At 34.6% G+C, this 21,916-nt stretch overlaps 1 protein-coding gene across 1 annotated transcript; it reads left to right on the top strand.

Annotated features, from left to right (window-relative positions):
• Positions 1 to 16,742: 16,742 nt before the first annotated feature.
• LOC128551065 (uncharacterized) lies at positions 16,743 to 17,453 on the top strand. Its single transcript, XM_053531403.1, has 2 exons — positions 16,743 to 16,773; positions 16,987 to 17,453. The coding sequence occupies exons 1-2, from the start codon at positions 16,743 to 16,745 to the stop codon at positions 17,451 to 17,453; spliced, it is 498 nt and encodes a 165-aa protein (XP_053387378.1).
• Positions 17,454 to 21,916: the final 4,463 nt, after the last annotated feature.

Below are 21,916 nucleotides of genomic sequence, written 5' to 3' on the forward strand. Positions count from 1 at the left end.
AGAACCTTCAAACTTTATAGGGTTGTAGGGCTGCTGGAGTAGACAACCCCTATTGTTTTTGGGGTCACTCTGTCAAAGGTCAGGGTCACAGGGGCCTGAACATTGTAAACCATTTCCGATCAATAACTAGAGAACCACTTGACCCAGAATGTTGAAACTTCATTGGATGATTGGTCATGAAGAGTAGATGACCCCTATCGATTTTGGGGTCACTCCATTAAAGGTCAAGGTCACAGGGGCCTGAACATTGAAAACCATTTCCGGTCAGTAACTTGAGAACCACTTCACCCAGAATGTTGAAACTTCATAGGATGATTGGTCATAAAGAGTAGATGACCCCTAACGATTTTGGGGTCACTTTTTGAAAGGTCAAGGTCACAGGGGCCTGAACATTGAAAACCATTTCCGGTCAGTAACTAGAGAACCACTTGACCCAGAATGTTGAAACTTCATAGGATGATTGTACATGCAAAGTAGATGACCCCTATCGATTTTGGGGTCACTCCATTAAAGGTCAAGGTCACAGGGGCCTGAACACTGAAAACCATTTCCGGTCAGTAACTTGAGAACCACTTCACCCAGAATGTTGAAACTTAATAGGATGATTGGTCATACAGAGTAGATGACCCCTAACGATTTTGGGGTCACTCTGTGAAAGGTCAAGGTCACAGGAGCCTGAACATTGATAACCAGTTCCGGTCAGTAACTTGAGAACCACTTGACCCAGAATGATGAAACTTCATAGGATGATTGGTCATGCAGAGTAGATGACCCCTAACGATTTTGGGATCACTCTGTTAAAGATCGAGGCCACAGGGGCCTGAACATGGAAAACCATTTCCAATCAATAACTTGAGAACCTCTCGACCCAGAATGTTTAAACTTCATAGGATGATTGTTCATGCAGAGTAAATGACCCCTATTGTTTTTGGGGTCACTCGGGTAAAGGTCAAGGTCACAGGGGCCTGAACATTGATAACCAGTTCCAATCAATCACTTGAGAACCACTTGACCCAGAATGTTGAAACTTCATAGGATGATTGAACATGCAGAGTAGATGACCCCTACTGATTTTGGGGTCAGTCAATTAAAGTTCAAGGTCACAGTGGCCTGTTCATGTAAAATCATTTTTTGGAAATAACTTGAGAACCACTTGACCTACAATGTTGAAACTTAATAGGATGATTGGACATGCAGAGTAGGTGACCCCTATTTATTTTGAGGTCACTTGATCAAAGGTCAAGGTCACAGGAGCCTGAACAGTGACTTGAGAACCACTAGGCCAAGAGTGTTGAAATTTAGCAGGATGACTGGACATGCCAAGTAGATGATCCCTATTGCAGTCAACCATCAGTGTCTCTTTGACTTTCGCTCCTGACCCCTATTGACTTCTTGCCTATAGGACTTTGCATTTGGGGAGACATGCGCTTTTTTACAAAAGCATTTTCTAGTTATTACAGTTCTTGACAAAGAACAAACAAGCCAAATATGGTAATACATTAATGTCTTTCTTACAGCATGTGCTGCGACTGCCAAGCACTATTTGACCTATACAGTCCTGCTAATTGAAGGCTTAATTGGCTAGGTGTGACATTGACAAAGCAGTGGTCTTATTATTTTGCCTAGATTAATTCCAGTATTAGCATTATATACTATATATTAATATATATATAATTATATAAATATAATACAATATTTATTGCTAGGGGAATTGCCGTAATTAGTCTGGTACATTGTGGCGGTGATTTTTTTTCATATAAATTCTCTCTACCTATAATAATTTATGATGCGAACTTCTATCCTCATGGATTTCATGTATGGGGAAGTTGACTGTTTTGAATTATATTATATCCTAAATGCACACTATCTCTATGAAATTCATTGTATTCTGGAGATCCAGTTAACTTTCATAAAGAAAATATGTAGCTTCTCTGGCCCCAATTAGTTAAAAAGACTAAAAGGTTCCTGCTGATTTGTGACACATGATAACAGAGAATTTAGTGTATATGCAAATGTTGAACCAGCACAAATGTGTAGTACAATTTGAGTGTGTGTATAAAGCAACATCCATACTAATCTTATTTGTGTTAGTGGACTTGTTGTGAAATATGCATACATGTTTTTGTTGCTAGGCGCCTTGCCATAATTGGTCTGGTATATTGTGGTGGTGATTTGTTGGTATTAGGTCTCTATCTCTCTCTCTCTCTCTATATATATATATATTTATTATATATATATATATTTTAGACATGGAATAATGATTAGTCCTGAAACAAGGGCAAATACATTCTAGTAAAATATGTAGTCTTCTAAACATAAATTCTACATTCTGTGTACAAATGAGTACCTTATCCATTTCAGCCAAAGCAAACAGTATTGTGAAAGCAAAGCTAGAAGCAGAATCTATTTTGAATAGAGACAATTGAGACCAAAGATATGTGACAGCTAGAAGCAAAATCTCGAGTCAAATGAGAAAGTGAAATCCAAATATATCAGTTATCTAGATGTAAACCCTATTGTGTACTTTGCAAATAGAGTTCAAAGTTATATTAGAAAGCTTCAAGAAAAAACAATTGGGAATTGAAACAATGGAGTCTTTTAGTCTGTTGTGAACTGAGAAAATGGAAACCAGAGATAAGTCAGCTAGAAGTAAGCCTATTGTGAACTGAAAGAGTGGAGATCAAAATTGAGTCAGCTAGATGTAAAACCTGATTTAAGAGTAAGTTGTTTCCAGTCCCTGTGGGACCCAGTAAAGAAAATTAATTTGATGTTTAATTGAAATGTATTAGATGCTGGCTTAGTTTTTATGAATACAAATATGTTGACACCTTTATGGTTTTTGGGGAAAATCTTTAATTTGAATTTATTAGATTTTTAATTCAATTTCTCAGTTGGTTGATACAGTTCAGCCTAGCATTATTAAATTTCATGGAGGCATGTAAATTTTGACCTAATGTCAACATTTGGGGGGAAATTTAAAGTGAAAGTATATAATTAAGTCATTTCAAATTAAAAAATTGCACTCTAAAGGGTTGTAAAACTTACGCAATGTTTTAGGACTGTTGATGTATGAGCTATTGTACTGGTTTTATTGGGGCTGTACATTATCAACAGACTGGTCTTAATCTATAATTAAGTCACTTCACTTTTTTAAAGGATTTCAGAAAAAAATTTAATTAATGCTCAAGTTTGTGTATTGAAGATTTCATCCATGGCAAATTCTTTTGAAAGAAGTTTTCTATTCAGTTGCATTTTGTTACAACATTTTGTGGAGAACATTGCTTTTAAATGTAATTTGAAAGGAGTAATTTGAATGTACTGGGATTGGTGGGTAAAGTTTCGTCATAATCTTTAATCACGCCATCTACCCCCTGAAGTAAAAGGAAGCTTTGGATTACAGCACCGATGTTACCGTCATCCCCGTATTGTTACACAAAATAGAATATTTCCAGTCGAATAAGCATTACACTTACAGATCGCCAATTCAAGATTACTTATTCATAAGTTTTAATGATAACATATTGAAAAAGTAGCAAGTTTTGAAATACTAGATAGAGTAGATGAAATTCTCTGTTTGAAAATAACAATTTTTTTGTCCTCGAATAAATCTATCGTAAAATCTAGGTCTTTGATGTAGCTGATCTGTCTAGTGGACTATGAAAAAGGCTTTTAAAAGTGATTTAAAAAGATATTTAAAGGTATTTAAATGCAAAGGTTAATTTGAGAGCCATATTTTTGGTGATTTTATAGAGTATCTAAATTATTTATTAATCGACACAGTTGTTGGTCTTTGAGTAAGTTACTGTACTGCTTTGTTTGGTTCTTCGACAAAAGTTTTATTGCTTAAAATTAACAACATAATTTCTCCCGTAACATTTCGAAATAAGTAATTCTAAAATGAGGATAATATACTGAGATAATCAAGGTGATATTATTAATAGAATACAAATTAAAGTTTGTCACTATTTAATCGCATGGGACACACCAATTGCATTTAAGTTGTATGTATGCTGACTGAAGGAGGACCAAGATGCTGATCTGAACATAATTTTTCCTGACCCTGCAGCTATAAAAATGAAAGAAAAAAAAAATTAGTCCAAGTAATTAAGATTCGCTTTTCTTTGTCCAAATGTAAGTCGGGATATTTGTGGTAAAAGAAAACACTACACTTTTGCTGGACATGATTGATTCTGTCTTTGCGACCAGTGTAGATCATGATCTGCACAGTTCGCCATTCAGTCAGTATCTTTTGGGTATTTACCACTTTTAACTGTTAATTGTACTGTCCAAACTGAAAGATGGACAAGTTCATTATAGAAATTTAGCAGGGTAAGGGTTAGAAAACCATTAGTTCTATGTCTGCAACTTTATTTTTATCCAAACCTTGCTTCAAGGATATAAAACTTGAGTTTGGAGACCAGTCTCGGCATGCAGCCTTGTCATTGGTCAATTTTCAAAGATGTGCTCAGTTTCAGCCAATCAGATGCTGGGATTCTGAGACTGGTCCCCAAACTTTGGTTTTTATAACTGTGCACCCAGTGCAATGGGACCATTGAGTTCTTTATAATTGAAGTTGCATGTTGAGATCTTTACTTAAAGAAGTCATTGCTTCTTTTTATATTTTTTGTATACAGTTTACACTGATGTGCTCTTATCAGTTTTTGTTTTGATTACCGAAACACATTTTTCTTTTTAAAAGCCTTGTGTATCTGTCACTTGAAATGGCCATTTTTTTCACCATAAAATTTTATCAATGGAAATCATAGGAGGTCTTATGGTACAATTAACAGTTAAGGTAAAATTCCTCTGAAACAAAATTTGAATACCACCATGAGATTTGTATTTAATCATTTCATCATAATTTCCTTTACTGTTACATTTTAACAGTTTCTTGCTACGTTATCACTTTTAAAGGTATCATATTTTTTCCATTTTCTTTCATACCCAGGGATCATATTTTCAAACATCATCTATATGATAGCATTATCTGATCAGAAAATAAAAGGTGAAACCCTGGGCCATTGCGCATCAGTGTGAAGTGAGTGTAAATATAATGTAAAATTACGCTTTTTGTCATTTATCAGCGTGAAAACTGAAACTTTTTTTATTAAGAAAGACCACTGGATCACCTTTTCGGATGACTCGGTGATGATGGTGATACAAGATAGATAGACAGTGTTAGACCTGGCCAAGCGGAAATCGCAGATATTATTATCGCATCTTTTTTTACTATATTTTTCTTGCAGTAACATAATTTGCATTTGTTGGGGTTAATAGTTCATGTCGTAAAATCGCCCCATGATAAAGAATGGATATGAACTTGATGTCCATGTAATGTGGTATATCGTAAACAAAATTCTTTCCCTTGGAATGTTGCCTTTCAAAAATGTGAACAATAGAGAAAGCCGGTGAAATAATCTGTGGATAACCAACATTACTATAATCTGCATAAATTATAAAAATATAAGTCACTTGATATCTTCTACGAATGATTTTAAATGATTTAAAGTAGTGGGCCAGTAATGACACTCTGCAAATCAAGTAAGTTTTGGTATTCTTTGGAAGCAACTCAGCTCGGTGCACCCATGGCTTTCAGCAGAAAAAGGAGAATAGAGATCAGAGAATACTTAACTTGCTGATTGTCAGTACTGAAATAGAGAGCAGAGAATACTTAACTTGCTTATTGTCAGTACTGAAATAGAGATCAGAGAATACTTAACTTGCTGATTGTCAGTATTGAAATAAAGATCAGAGAATACTTAATTTGCTGATTGTCAGTACTGAAATAGAGATCAGAGAATACTTAATTTGCTGATTGTCAGTACTGAAATAGAGATCAGAGAATACTTAATTTGCTGATTGTCAGTACTGAAATACAGATCAGAGAATACTTATTTTGCTGATCTGAGAATACTTAATTTGCTGATTGTCAGTACTGAAATAGAGAGCAGAGAATACTTAACTTGCTGATTGTCAATACTGAAATAGAGAGCAGAGAATACTTAACTTGCTGATTGTCAGTACTGAAACAGAGAGCTGAGAATACTTAACTTGCTGATTGTTAGTACTGAAATAGAGAGCAGAGAATACTTAATTTGCTGATTGTCAATACAGGTCTCCACTAGTTTAATACCAGTTTTCAAACACTCCACTTGTTTAATACCATTTTTCAGACACTTCTATTTAACATTTACCATGCTGATTTTCTAAAATGTACAGTGGCTATTCATTCAGTTTCAGCAGTACCACTTATTATTCAAAGAGGTGTTGACTGAAAATTTACTGACTGACTGGCGAACAATCTAGACACAGATGTGCAGGTTGATCTTGGTCTGCACTGGTTGCAAAGGCAAAATCACTTTCTGCCAGCAGGCTAAAGCGATGAATCATGTGTTCTTAGGTTCCATGCCTGCAACAAGTAATTTACAACTTCTCTACCTTGGTTCGAGGTGGAGCTAAATAATGTTTGAGGAAATTCTTCTCACTGGAAGATCAAACTTGTAACTTACTGATGGGAAGTTGCGTGTTAAGTCGTGTCACAAATTTGTGCGCTGCTGTACATTTTTCCGCATATTGTTATAAAAGTGAAGGTCAGAGATTCAGTGATTTACAATTAAGTAGCCAGGAGCATAGAAAATTAAAATATGGAAATTGAATCTGGACATTATCATAAAACCTGTTTTGATGAGAAGATTGTATTGGGGTGTCAGGGTAGCTCAATACAGGTTGTCACATTGACCAGTGAAATAAATTAGCATATCATTTAGATACTGGACAAGCCAGGTCCCACCATCTTCATTCTAGTATTTGAATGATTTAATGATAGCTTTATGAAACACCTGCAAGGTTTTTCAAAAAGTTTTCAAGAAATTGTGGAGTATAATTAAAGAGGAATGCATTCAATTGTAAAAAAAATAATGAAGCTGCCTTTTACTGGTACAGGAATTGCTGATTTAAAATAATGCATTTGAAAAGCAGGTTGAAAACATGTTTAGATTTGTAACTATTCTTATCCAGATTTTATGACTAGTAAATTACTGAGAAAAAAAAATCTAAAACCATATTTAGTCGTCAATAGCAACAGTTTCATGTAGGAAGTTGATAGCTCTTTATACTGTTATAATTGATTACATAATATTGAATTTGTTTCGTTTAATTGCATGGGTGCAGACTTCGTGACATATTGTTTAGTTTCAGTCATAGCTTCTGTTGTTGAGAATGGGTAAACTTTGAGGCGGTTTTCTAAAATCTTAAGTTGATACATCACTTTGCTCTCCTTCTCAGCTCAAGTTTATAAATTTTGTTTATATTTTTATAGATAAGAACATTTATATATTTAACTTTGTTTGATAACATAACATGTTATAGTAAATTTACTAATTCAATATGACCGTTGACCTTACAGATTTATTGAAAGTATGTTATTTTAGTGTTTAATTATATTTTAATAGCTGTTTAATGGTTATATTAGTATTCATATAGTTTAAAGTAGAAAATTTGTCATTTAATTTTGTTCTGAATCTGAAATTCATACTAGACTTAAAGTCTCTTAAATTCATTAAATCTTTCCCACGGAAAATTTTCTGACATTTTTTTCATTATAGGAACTGTCTTTCTGGGGTTGTTTTATTGGAGGGTGGGGGGGGGGGGGGGGGGGGGCGGTCGGTCATGAAAATTGGCATATGACAATCTTTTTAACATTATACAACTTCATCAAAATTACTTTTTACACATATTAAACTTGTTTAATACACAAAATTGAGGGTAAAAAGTCCCCTGGGCATATTTTTCTTCAGATTAAGGAGATAAGATGAATTTTTCAATTTCAATTTTCTTTAACAATCTATAGTAAGATAAAGTAGTTAGATTATTGAAAAGTCAAGGATCACCCAGGTAATAGAAAAAGATATAATCACACCGCGAAAGATTCTAATTTACAGAATTTGCGTAATGTCACCAAGGTTATTGAACTTTTATTTAAATCTGAACATTTTAATGTAAATTTGCATTTGGCCATATTGAAATGTTGTTGAAGAAAGGAAGTTTTATCGGTAAGCAGGAAATAGGCACTCAATTGTGATTTAATATGTATTGTGCCCCAGCTATCTTATCCAATATTTCACAATATGGGGTACTCTTTGGATTATTTATTATCTCTATTTGAGAGAGAATGGGTACTGATAATAGCTATTCAATCTTTTATTACAATTAGTGTATTGGCATGAGAGATTTGATGTGTGGGTCACATTATTATATTTTATTTGACAACTTCGTAATAAAATTTTAATTAAAAATTATTTATTTCTTCATAAAAAGACTTTACCATAAATGCATAATGTTTTGGCAATACCACTTTTTTCATTTCCATGTGGATTTGGTACTTGGTAATGTTGCTTCATGGGTTGTTAATACTTTACTATAGCTGCAGTGAATATGGAAATTGTTTCTTGGTGAAAAATAATCATGTTGTTGCACATACTATTAAAATGTTGCTGTGGCTTACAGTAACAAATTATCCTGTTGCATAGGCTTTTAGATATTGCCTTTGCCTATCCTAGAAATACATTAATTTGTTTCTGTAGCTGATTATGATACATACCTCCTGATAAAATACTTTGCCTATTAAACTTTTGTTGGTCTTAACACAATCTGAAATATTATTTTGTTATTATGCAACTGTATTCACAACTTTAGTTAGACTGTTTCAGGTTGTCTGTCTGTCTGTCCGTCAGTCCGTAGACACAATCTTGTGCGCACCATCTCTCCTCATCCCCTTGACACAATTTAATGAAACTTCACACAAGTGATCAGTAACAACAGTAGTTGTGCATGGGGCATGTTAGGTTCTTTCAGAAAAAAAAATTGCAGAGTTACGGGACTTTGTTTTTTGTTACTATACTATATACATAGACACAATCTTGTGCGCACCATCTCTCCTCATCCCCTTGACACAATTTAATGAAACTTCACACAAGTGATCAGTAACAACAGTAGTTGTGCATGGGGCATGTTAGGTTCTTTCAACAACAAAAATTGCAGTGTTATGGGACTTTGTTTCTTGTTAACATACTATGTACATACAGTCTGCATATGCAAACTTGTGCGCGCCTAATCTTCCGAACCCTTGCACACAATTTAATGAAACTTCACACAATTGATCAGTACCAACCCTATTTGTGCATGGGGCATGTTACGTTCTTTTAGATAAATATTCTGCATAGTTATGGGACTTTGTTTTTAGCTCGACTATTCAAAGAATAGTCTAGCTATTCTACTCACCCTGGCGTCGGCGTCGGCGTCGGCGTCACACCTTGGTTAAGTTTTTGCATGCAAGTACATACACCCATCAATTAAAGGCATATAGCTTTGAAACTTATTTTTTCTTTTTCTAGGTCAATTACCAACCTCTCTGGGTCAAGTCCCATAACTCTGACATGTATTTTGAGCAAATTATGCCCCCTTTTGGACTTAGAAAATTTTGGTTAAAGTTTTACATGCAAGTTACTATCTCCAAAACTAATGCAGATATTGATTTGAAACTTCACATGTGTCTTCGGGTTATAAAACTAGTTGATAGCAGCAAGTCCCATAACTCTGACTTTCATTTTGGCCAAATTATGCCCCCTTTTGGACTTAGAAAATTCTGGTTAAAGTTTTGCGTGCAAGTACATACAGCTATTTCTAAAAGGCATATAGATTTGAAACTTACTTTTTCTTTCTCTAGATCAATTACCAACCTCACTGGGTCAAGACCCATAACTCTGACATGTTTTTTGAGCAAATTATGCCCCCTTTTAGACTTAGAAAATTTTGGTTAAAGTTTTACATGCAAGTTATTATCTCCAAAACTAATGCAGATATTGATTTGTATCTTCGGGGTTATAAAACTAGTTGATAGCAGCAAGTCCCATAACTCTGACCTTCATTTTGGCCAAATTATGCCCCCTTTTGGACTTAGCAAATTCTGGTTAAAGTTTTGCGTGCAAGTACATACAGCTATTTCTAAAAGGCATATAGATTTGAAACTTATTTTTTCTTTTTCTAGATCAATTACTAACCTCACTGGATCAAATCCCATAACTCTGGCATGTATTTTGGGCAAATTATGCCCCCTTTTGGACTTAGAAAATTTTGGTTAAAGTTTTACATGCAAGTTATTATCTCCAAAACTAATGCAGATATTGATTTGAAACTTCACATGTATCTTCGGGGTTATAAAACTAGTTGATAGCAGCAAGTCCCATAACTCTGACCTTCATTTTGGCCAAATTATGCCCCGTTTTGGACTTAGCAAATTCTGGTTAAAGTTTTGCATGCAAGTACATACAGCTATTTCTAAAAGGCATATAGATTTGAAACTTATTTTTTCTTTTTCTAGATCAATTACTAACCTCACTGGATCAAGTCCCATAACTCTGGCATGTATTTTGGGCAAATTATGCCCCCTTTTGGACTTTGAAAATTCTGGTTAAAGTTTTACATGCAAGTTTCTATCTCTAAAACTAATGCAGATATTGAATTGAAACTTCACATGTGCTTTCGGGGTTATAAAACTAGTTGATAGCAGCAAGTCCCATAACTGATATGCATTTTGGTCAAATTATTCCCCCTTTAGAACTTAAAACTCTTTTGATATTTAACCTTTTTGGGTAATATTTTCCTGCTTCTGGGACAATATTTTGAATAGTCGAGCTTGGCTGTCTTACGGACAGCTCTTGTTTGTTACTATACTGTATACATACAGTCCACATAATTATGCAATCTTGTGTGTGTCAAATTGCAATGTACTGTGACAGTGCATGCGGGGGGAGGGGTGGGGGGGGTACATTCATCACCTTTAGTGATAGCTCTAGTTTGTTGTCCACTTTCATTTACTGTTGTTTCTACTTTAACTGCTACAGCTGTATTTTACAATTGTTCTGCTTCTTCTCAATAAACTGCAATTACTGCTTGTTTTGTTTGCAATTTTTGCTTTAACTGATTGTTATTTTGCTGATTGTTATTTTTGCTTTATCTGATTGCTATTTTTGCTTTAACTGATTATTAATATTTTTTGATTGCTATTTTTGCTTTAACTGATTGTTATTTTGCTGATTGTTATTTTTGCTTTAACTGGTTGTTATTTTTGCTTTAACTGATTGCTATTTTTTTATTGCTTTGTTTGCTTAAACTGATGCTGATTGAATGGCTGGAAACAGGGGTCTTTAAAAAACAACAATGTTTTTGTCAACAGCATACCAGCCCACTGCCATTTTCTCATTTATTTATCAAAAAAACAGTGATTGTACAGTAATGCAAACAGTTATTTTTAGAGATAGGAGTGTTTGAGTTACCAACTGCACACTTAATGCTTATGCCCTCTTTGCACGTCTTATTGAAGAAAAAGGGTGAAGGTCATGGGAGAAAATCCATTTACAATGATTTACCGTTAAACTGTTAGGTTATTAAAAGCAATATTGAATGGGGGGATCTTAAATTGGAGCCCATCTTCTATAATACAAAATCAATATTAGGATATGAAGAGATTACTGTTGATTAGGCGTTATCTTACCGGATTTCCTGTGCTAGTGACACAGTTGTATACCGCTATGGCATGAGTGCTTCCATTTGCATAAAATATTGTAAATAAAACGCAAAAAAAAATATCCTGCGTAGAAACTTAGGATATTTTGAGAACGGTGTTTAAAAACAGGTGTTTCACTGCAAATACTGATGAAAGAAGCATGTTTTTTCCAAAGCGTTGTTAGATATTTAGAAATAATTAAATATAATATTTATTGATGTCATCTTCTATATAAGTCTTCTTTATTTTACAAAAATTTAATTTTTACTTGCTATTTTTTTTTTTATGAAATGAGAATTTTAAAAAGTTTTAAGAGTTGAGTGTGCCCATATTTCTCTGGTTATCCCTTGAAGTGCAAGTTTGTAGGTTTATAGGAGAATGTAAAAGATTGAACTTATATTAATATTCAGTAGATTTAGGCTAAAGGAACATTGCAGGTTGTGGTTCAGCATGGATGTGCAGGCTGATGTTGGTCTGCAGAATCACTTGCCGCCAGCAGGCTAAAGGTTATAGCTTATTCTGTCTATAATTTCTGGGCACATTGTGATAGGGGTGATAGTGTAAAAAAATTCATTAAATTAAATATGTGATGTTGTATTCTACATACCATCTAGCTCTATGTTTAGGTCTAGGTTAGAATATTTTGCATCTTTTGCAAGACTTCAGATGGATATTAAAGAATTTCACAAATAATAAAAAAGCAAGTCTGTCTATATATTATACACTAATTGAATGACTTGCAGGTCAGTAATTGAAACTATTGCCCAAGGTCCAAATCACTAGAATTTAATTTTCAGTCTAATTTCTAAAGTTTTGATTAATTAGCCCAGTAAGCATGAGTTGAATATAGGGCTTTCATATAGCACAAACTACGGATTGTCAGTTTACAGAAGGAGTCACTAAATAATTCATATTGCAAGATGGTTGCGTGGTTTCTGCCAACATTGTTCTGTTGTTCTGGTGCCTGTGAGGGAAGATTGTGGGAAGTGGGGAGGGGCGGGTGCAGACAGAATCTCAAAACAGAGAGACACCAAGTGACCTCTGTCTCTTCATTCTTTAGTGGGTGTCAGAATGAGGAAAATCAGAAATTCAGCAGGTATCTTTGTAACAGTTACCTCCCTTACTCCATACAAAGACAGTTGTCGAGATTGCATTGATACAATAAAATATGTCTAAAGGATGAGCAAGAATGGAAAAAATGAAAATAATTCTTTTAAAGGATTAATGATTCTTGAGGGTGTATTCATCAATCTTTTATACTCTCCTTCACTTGCCTTACAATAGGTTGAAAATGAGATGAGTAAATGCCAAATGAAAATTTCAAAGTGAATTTAAAGTTTTAAGCGCTATTTGTTTAGGAATAATTTTGTTTGATATATTTTGCATGCTTCGTTCGGAGGTAAATATCAAATTGTATTATTCCGAGATGTGAAATCTTAAAAACAGAATAGACAATGTTTGAATAGCCATTATCGGAGGATATAAAACCCGATATTAATCAAAATGGTGGTTTGATTTTAATTTAAGAAAAACTTAACGATGAGCAGCGTTAACTTAAAAGTTGGACTATTGTGTTTCGAGTGGTTTGTCCATTGACAGGGGGATTCCACATTTTGATCTGATAAATTGTCAATATTTGAATTCGAAAACAGCCCAGGTGATTCTTCTGATATATTAATGGAAATCTGTGTTCTTTATAACGACTATTATGCTAGAATACACTCGTAAAATATAGAAAGGGAATAAAGAATAATCCTTGGGTAGAACATGCCGATAAAGAAGCTTATTTTACGAGGAGACCTTTACGCTTTCAAAAATCATTTTATCAGTGAAACAAGTTTTCATGACACCTTGTAGATTATTTAAGGACATATTTATAGACCAACACTAAGGGGGTACCTGGTTTTTTCTCAGTCTGTTTGAATAAAATGTTTTACGCCACAGCTATAATATTTATTTCAAAGTAGAACCAGCTGTATTTCACATTTTTGCATGTTTCGGACCACATGCATTGGTCGGTGTGTATAGACTCAATTGTGACAATACTTTGACCCGGTAATAACATCTTTTACTTCTTGTTCATGGAAAAGACCTTGCCATAGCAAAAAAACACCTTTAATTGATTTGTCAGTTCTAAAGGACCATTTAAACGAGATCATTTTTCTTGTCACAAGCGTGAAAAACAAGTAAAAACTTCCAACAAAACATTAATACTTCGTGATTTATCTTGGCAAAAATTGCTCACCAAAGGAATTCAAGTGTTTATCGATCACCAGATCAATGTGTTTTCCGCACTTCAAATAATTCAAGTCAAAATGTGTTTGATAATCAGCAGAAGAATTGATCTGTTGCAGTTAGAGACATTAAGTGGTTATAATTGGAAATCAATTAATTCTATTAGAATTGCTGTAACAGCAGTTTGTTTTAAATGGAACAATTTTTCAATGGAAGATGCACCAAATTGATTGATCAATCAGTAATTGACATTATTTTGCCTATATATAGAGATAGGCCCTAAAATTTTCAATGATAGAATTACATTAAATAAAGTCTAGAAATTAATTTCCAAGTCCTTGAAATAACCAAAAATGATTTCACAAATGTGAAGTTTATGATAGTTTTGTTAATATCAATAACAGAAGTTTTAATTTTTAATTTAAAGTTGTGATCCGCAAAGAATGACAACTCTTGCCTTAGGCTAGTACTTATAAGTAGAGATCTATTAGTTTACTTCCCTTGCAATTACACAATTGAGTGGAAAAAGAAAACTGTTTAAGACACAATATCATACTTTTTTGCACAACAAAATCATTAAGGATTTATTAATTTGTGTTTGATTTACCCCTCAAGACATGGTTCCTATGATTCTGTCAACTTACATATGGTAAAAAATTAACTTTTAACAAGCCAATAATAAAACGAAGTACCAGTAGGTAAATAATAGTGCAGATAATACAGTTTTGCTTGTATCAAAATGTCACAATAGATCCACTTTTGTAATACAGAACACCTGGTAGGATTAGTAAAGGTGCAATTATATTGATCTCTATTTCCTATGCCTACTATATACAAGTAATGCTGTGAGACTGTATTCTAATTTTCAAAATGTGCGATACTACTTGTAACACTGCTGACTTTGACAACATTTAACGAGTACAGTGCTCCCTCTGTACAGCGGCCTCTGAACAACAATTCCCACCTTGCAACAACTCTTGCTACTGACTCCAAAATATGCTAATTGTTCTTTATTTTACCTCTCTACAACAACTCCCTCCGAACAACAACCAAATTTTCCATCTCCCAAAGGGTGTTGTTGTAGAGACTCTGAGGGAGCACTGTACACTGTGAAATCACTAATATTTGTCAGGAACTGTAACTTTCATGGTCACATCAGTCTGCAAAATAAGGTCACAACGAATACAAATTTTACTCATCTTATCTTATTAGTTGCAGGAAGATTAGCTGGTAGCTTGGTTTAGTAAGCTTAATTTACCGAACCAGCTGAATGGCTCCTTGAATGAAAACCTTTAATTCCCCTCCCCCCAACCACCACCCACACGGCTTGAATCGGTATCCACTTATTTCATAATCTTGACACTCTGCCAGTGATAATACCACAAATTTAAACTGAAAGTTCAATTGCTTACATTTAAATACTTGTTAAAACGAAAGTTGATTAAGTTATTTAACACGTAGACTCTGAAAGCGAGGAAGTGCGTCACTATTTCAAGTAACATGAAAATGGCAATAAAATTTTATATTTGACTATCAAATAAAAAGTTGGTTCAGTATTTATGATATCTGTGACATTTAATGTTTACCGACCACATATTACTATAAATCTTGTAAAATTAAGTTAAAGAGAGATTATTCTCGTAACCATGTTTGTTTTTAAATAGCTTATCGTCTAAAATCAGATATTGGTGATATAAGGACAGTTTACGCAGAGACAATAGAACAGTATTTAAATGGCTACTTGTATAATGCCTTTAGTTTCATGTTGTAATCATATATGACACCATTACGGGTTTATGAAATCATATAATTACAACATGTTTGGTTCATTAACTCCAGTTTCATTCATAAAATAGCCCTTGACAATCGAAAAAATCAGAAGGTTAATGGAAAAATGTTGTAAGTTTTGCTTTTCGTTTAGTGAAATAAAATCAGTTTTTCCAACAGCCCTGGGACTTTGGGTACATTTTATATAATACAATACGTATTGTAAGGTGATTGACCGCTCTTGTTTTTCTCATAGTTAAAATTCATAGGAGCAGAAAGGCCATAAATCTGTACTTTTTATGTACCCAGTTTCAGTACAATGGCATGTCACAATGACATTGAAAATTGTTTATTATAAACTGTTTGTTTTCTCATTAATTTTTAATTATTTATCATTAAAGCAAAAAGCACCTAGGACACAAAATGAATTCTGTTACATGTTTCCTCTTTAATTATTAAAATACAAACTAGGTTAATATGATGGCAATCTTTAAAACAAATTTAAAAGTCCCTACAGATTTTGTTTTTGAACCTGCCTTATAGTACACATGCAGGCTTAATGTTTATGTTTGTAATTGTAACAAACAATGTCCTGTATACTTACGCTTACTGACCTTGACTACTCAAAAATGAAATATAAACACTTTTTTTTTTGTACATTATAATAATTCATTCATTTTTTTTTTCCAATTATTTTTTTTTTCAGGTCATATCACTATATAATATTATACTTACTATTCTTTGCTGTGGTATGTAAATTAGAAAAAAAAATTGTTAAGTTGATGGTTATAGGATATACAGGAAAATAATGAGGATGACTTTGTTGACCTTTGACAGCATATTTCACTACTGTCATGTACTTGTTTTGATATGCAATGACGTAAATTGGACAGTACTTATTAATTTTTATTAATTTTTTTTCGAAGAAAAGCAAATAGTTGTGAAAAAAATAGCTATAAAATAGTTGTATTAAACTTTTTGTATGACATTTTTTATTGTATGATCCAGAAAGCTTAACTCACCTTATCAGTGCTCAAGGCTGAGGACACCCAGTATCCATTGTATGTTGTCCGTTGTCTATCAGTGATTGCTTCAAACATTACAGGAATGTTCATTAGAAGGACCTCTGTCCAAATTGTTAAAAGAAATCCATTCTAGTTCTGACTTATCAAAAAACATGGCAGCAAGAGCTGTACGGTTAAAGGTAGGTAAAGAACCATGACTGTTGCATTTTGTCAGAATTATAACCCATTGGTGTTTCTTGATTAACTTTTTAGTCATGTTCTTAATACTGTAGCTTTGAAACTTTATACATTTTTTCATCATCAATAATGAGAAAAAAAGCAAAGAATCTTAACTCTTTTCTTACATTTTGACTTAATGTCAACGAAGCACTTATAGACTTGAGTTGGTACCAGCAGGCGTGCTCGCTTATAGGCTTGAGTTGGTACCAGCAGGCGTGCTCGCTTATAGGCTTGAGTTGGTACCAGCAGGCGTGCTCGCTTACAGGCTTATGTTGGTACAAGCAGGCGTGCTCACTTACAGGCTTGAGTTGGTACCAGCAGGCGTGCTCACTTACAGGCTTGAGTTGGTACCAGCAGGCGTGCTCACTTACAGGCTTGAGTTGGTACCAGCAGGCGTGCTCACTTACAGGCTTGAGTTGGTACCAGCAGGCGTGCTCACTTACAGGCTTGAGTTGGTACCAGCAGGCGTGCTCACTTACAGACTTGAGTTGGTACCAGCAGGGGTGCTCACTTACAGACTTGAGTTGGTACCAGCAGGTGTGCTCACTTATAGACTTGAGTTGGTACCAGCAGGTGTGCTCACTTATAGACTTGAGTTGGTACCAGCAGGTGTGCTCACTTACAGACCTGAGTTGGACTACTAGCAGGTGTGCTCACAGACTTTAGTTAGACTACCAGCTGGTGTGCTCACTTATAGACTTGAGTTGGTACCAGCAGGTGTGCTCACTTACAGACTTGAGTTGGTACCAGCAGGTGTGCTCGCTTATAGACCTGAGCAACCAAGGTACCAGCATGTGTGCTCACTTATAGACTTGAGTGTACAACAGTGTTGCTGTTTTAGCAGAGTGTACCAGGTTGCTCACTTAAAGACTTGATTTGGTACCATCAGGTGTGCTCTTGCTTTGAATCTTAGGTATTTTTCAGATTTATATACATGATATTTAGTAATAATTGTATTTGGCAGTTCGATTTATGATGCTTTTCTGAAAATCTCAGTTTTCCTACAAAGAGATTTGCACATAATGATTCTGTGGCCAATCCCAGATAAACACCAACATAGTAACCATAGTAATCATAATGAAAGCTGTACACATAAATCAAGTGTCCTATTGTTTTCCTATGTCACATTGTCAAGAGATTTACTTAATAAAGTAAAAGTAAAATATAAAAGTATAATATATAGATAATGAAATTATTTTGGGGTTTAGAATATGATACTCTTGATGTTGGTTTCTTCCATAGTGACAAACAAAAATACTGCAATAACATGAATTCTTGTTTCTACATAATTGTTTGTTGTTTATAATAAATAGAGAATATTTAATTTAATATTGAAAATAGTGACAGTTATGTAGGGTAGCTGTACTTTGCAGAAGTGTCGAGTAACATTTTACACAAATATAGACTTTTCAGCTTAGGTAATACAGCATTGTTCTGCACAGTGCAGGAGTACTGACATTTGAAGAAGCATATGGTTTCAGTGTAAGATTGAAATATCTTTCACATATGCAATAACTTCATGAAGTGAAAATGTAATATAAAATTATGGTGTTCATGAGTGAAAGAAGTATTGTGGTCTTGCATGATTGTAAAACAAACAAAGTTTCTTTTTATTTCATGTTTTGACCAAATTTACCCATTTTTAGCTCAACTTTTCGAAGAAAAAGTAGAGCTATTGCACTCGCCCCAGCGCTGTCGCCGTTGGTTAAAGTTTCTGATAAAGTCATATATATCTCTGTTACTTCCACAGCTATTGACTTAAAACTTAAAATACTTATTTACTATCAGAGGCTACACCAGAAGAAACAATCCCCATAACTCCTGATTTGAATTTTGACAGAGTTATGCCCCTTTTACTGGCAAAGCTTTAATTCAGAGTGAAGCACTAAGAAAAGTCGAGCGTGCTGTCTTACAGACAGCTCTTGTTACAGTTATTACTTACAAACTGTACTTTTAATATTTACAAAATTAGGGGTCAGTTTTAGTCGCAAAGTCATAATCGAAATTTGAGAGGCCTTTGAAGTAGCTCATAAATTGTGAACAGCCATTATTAAAGACTTGTGTATCATAGTTGTACTTATTTCTACCTTTCATTGGGGGATCAGCTACAAAATTGATAACTTTATTTATGATATTTTATTGTAAACATGGATTATTATCCATAAACTATCTTTGAAGTTTTAAATAACAGTTGATAAAATACTCCAAAATTAGTTTTGTTGTGAACAGCGGTAATCATGTTCTAAGCTATTGTTCTGCTGCAAACCTGCAACTTATGTTTTCTCTTGTTATGTGTGTTGTTTGTTCATTGGGGAATCCTATTCCACAATAGTTTACATTAAGGTTTTCGTTCATTAGAGGTTGATTACACTTTGAAGGAAAGAATCAAGAGGTGTTTTCTCTTCAAAAGTGTCATTTCCTGAGGTTATACTGTAACAAAACCGGAGGTTATACTGTAATAATACCGGAGGTTATACTGTAACGATACCGGAGGTTACACTGTAACGATACCGGAGGTTAAACTGTAACAATACCGCACACTGTAACAATACCGGAGGTTACACTGTAACAATACCGGAGGTTACACTGTAACAGTACCGGAGGTTACACTGTAACGATACCGGAGGTTAAACTGTAACAATACCGCACACTGTAACAATACCGGAGGTTACACTGTAACAGTACCGGAGGTTAAACTGTAACAATACCGCACACTGTAACAATACCGGAGGTTAAACTGTAACAGTACCGGAGGTTATACTGTAACCATACTGGAGGTTACACTGTAACAATACCGGAGGTTACACTGTAATGATACCGGATGTTACACTGTAACGATACCGGAGGTTAAACTGTAACGATACTGGAGGTTTACACTGTAATGATACCGGAGGTTATACTGTAACAATACCTGAGGTTAAACTGTAACAATACCGGAGGTTTACACTGTAACGATACCGGAGGTTAAACTGTAACAATACCGGAGGTTTACACTGTAACGATACCGGAGGTTATACTGTAATGATACCGGAGGTTATACTGTAACAATACCGGAGGTTATACTGTAACGATACTGGAGGTTATACTGTAACAGTAGAATGCCCCCTCTTTATAAGGTTGAATTTCATTCACTTGAACTCAACAGGACAAACAAAATTTGTTTGAGGTACTGGTAGTTCGAGCCATGTAAAAGATATTTAGCTGGGATCTGGCAGTGAGTTAGGTGAAGGTTGGTGTACGAATTATCCGAGTTTGAGCGAACAAAGTTCGACTGTACTTACTGAAAATTAATGAACTATGAACTTGAGACAATCAACTACAAAATAAAAAGAAAGAAAAATATTTCAGAACAGCATTTTTGTCTAATCGTTTGATTGGCACTTATATTTGAAATATTTTTTATGTTTCTACTTCACATGATTAATAAGACAAATGTAATGCACTTCACATTCTTATAAAATACTTGATTATAATTCTGCTGTCAGCTTAAAACATGGACTTAAAATTCTTGAGAAAATATTCTGTCCTGTCTTACTTAAAGATTGTAACAGACTTTGTAAAGTGGGTATGATTATATTATGACAGTGAAATATCTTACACAATTGATCATATCAATAATAATTGAAGTTTGTGTCTTTTGTTGAATTTTATACCAATTTTAAACATAATTTAGGTTACCTGATAGCAGACATTTGACCAAACAAATGTTGCTGGATTCTGTAGCCTCTGCAAGTAACTGAGACCTTCTCCATAATTATATATCAGAGATGAAGAATGACTGACTTAAATTGTCCCGGAGAATGTTAATCTTGTCAAGTAACTCGCAACCTAGATTGATAATCTCTTGCACCCTCCAATGAGCTATCCTGAGGCAGGCATAAATACCCATAATTCTTAAATATGTCAGTTTATGGGGAAGGGGCCTCTGTGGCCGAGTCATTTCAGGTCGCTGACTGAACCATTTGCCCCTCATTGATGTAGGTTCAAGCCTCATTCGCGGTGTTGAATTCTTCATGTGAGTGAGCCATCCAGCTGTCTTAAGTAAGGTTGCTGGTTCTGCCCAGATACTTACTTTTTTATGAAATAATGCATGGAAGGGCACCTGGGGTCTTCCTCTGGAAAGTCACCATATGACCTATAGTTGTGTTGGTGTGATGTTAAACCAGCTAACAAAAAACAGGTTATGTGGAAACACGAGACCTATGGTAAGTATGCATTATAATTAGCTCTTACCATAAGCAAATCATGGTCTGCTAACATGCTAATGTGAACCTCATTTAAACCAAAGTCACCATATCCAACAAAGTTTGTCAAACAACAGTGTGACCATCCTTACATACAGTTCAAAATATCCCGCATTCTAACCTTGATCTGATAAGCTGCCCATGTGGTTCTGGGACGATCTGTGTATGAAAAGAATTGGAACCACTGCCTTACCCTTGCATGATCGTAAGAGGCGACTAATAGGGTCTTAACACTTGGTTTTGCTGTAACTCTGTGATTCCAGCAGGTATACAATTTTTGATTCCATACTTCATGTTTTTATTTCGATGTAAATGAGATGTGAAACCAAAATTTGTAGTCCTGTTTGGCACCATATAACCTATACTGTGTTGGTGTGCCGTAAAACCCAAATAAATAAATAAAGTCTGGGTTGGCCATGGTTGAACATAGTAGCACTGAGAGTGAAGTTTTCATGATGGTCTTGCTATCCATTAACGGTTTGGCAATTTAGTAATGGTCAGTCTTGAGGTGACCATACTAAAACAGAGTAACAATTTTTACTATGGTTGCGTGTATTATGACTGGTGTTAATCATAAAAAATAACCCACAATGCATCAAAGTGTGGCTGCTTCCTGCAACATGTAATAATCAAAAGTGAAAGGAAAGAATTTTAAGCAAAGTTACTTGGCAATGGGCTACCTGTACTTGTTGTTCAGTGGTATTCTAGCAGGCTTTGTCGTGTCCCTGATGACAATAGTCAGTCATGCTTAGCTCAAGTTAAAACCATGGTTGACCGTATAGTCTGCCATAGTCCTTACAAGCATTTTTAATCTGTTGTAAACTACAGATAAGGATGGTTCATAGGGGTGCTTAAATCCTTAG

Source organism: Mercenaria mercenaria, chromosome 1 (assembly GCF_021730395.1).
Source record: "Mercenaria mercenaria strain notata chromosome 1, MADL_Memer_1, whole genome shotgun sequence".
In the NCBI taxonomy this organism is placed as follows: domain Eukaryota; kingdom Metazoa; phylum Mollusca; class Bivalvia; order Venerida; family Veneridae; genus Mercenaria; species Mercenaria mercenaria.

Coding starts and splice junctions, on each gene's coding strand:
- LOC128551065 (XM_053531403.1), top strand. CDS start 16,743: ATGGCAGCAAGAGCTGTACGGTTAAAGGTAG. Junction 16,774..16,986: donor AGCTGTACGGTTAAAGGTAG/GTAAAGAACCAT, acceptor TGGTACCAGCAG/GCGTGCTCGCTTATAGGCTT.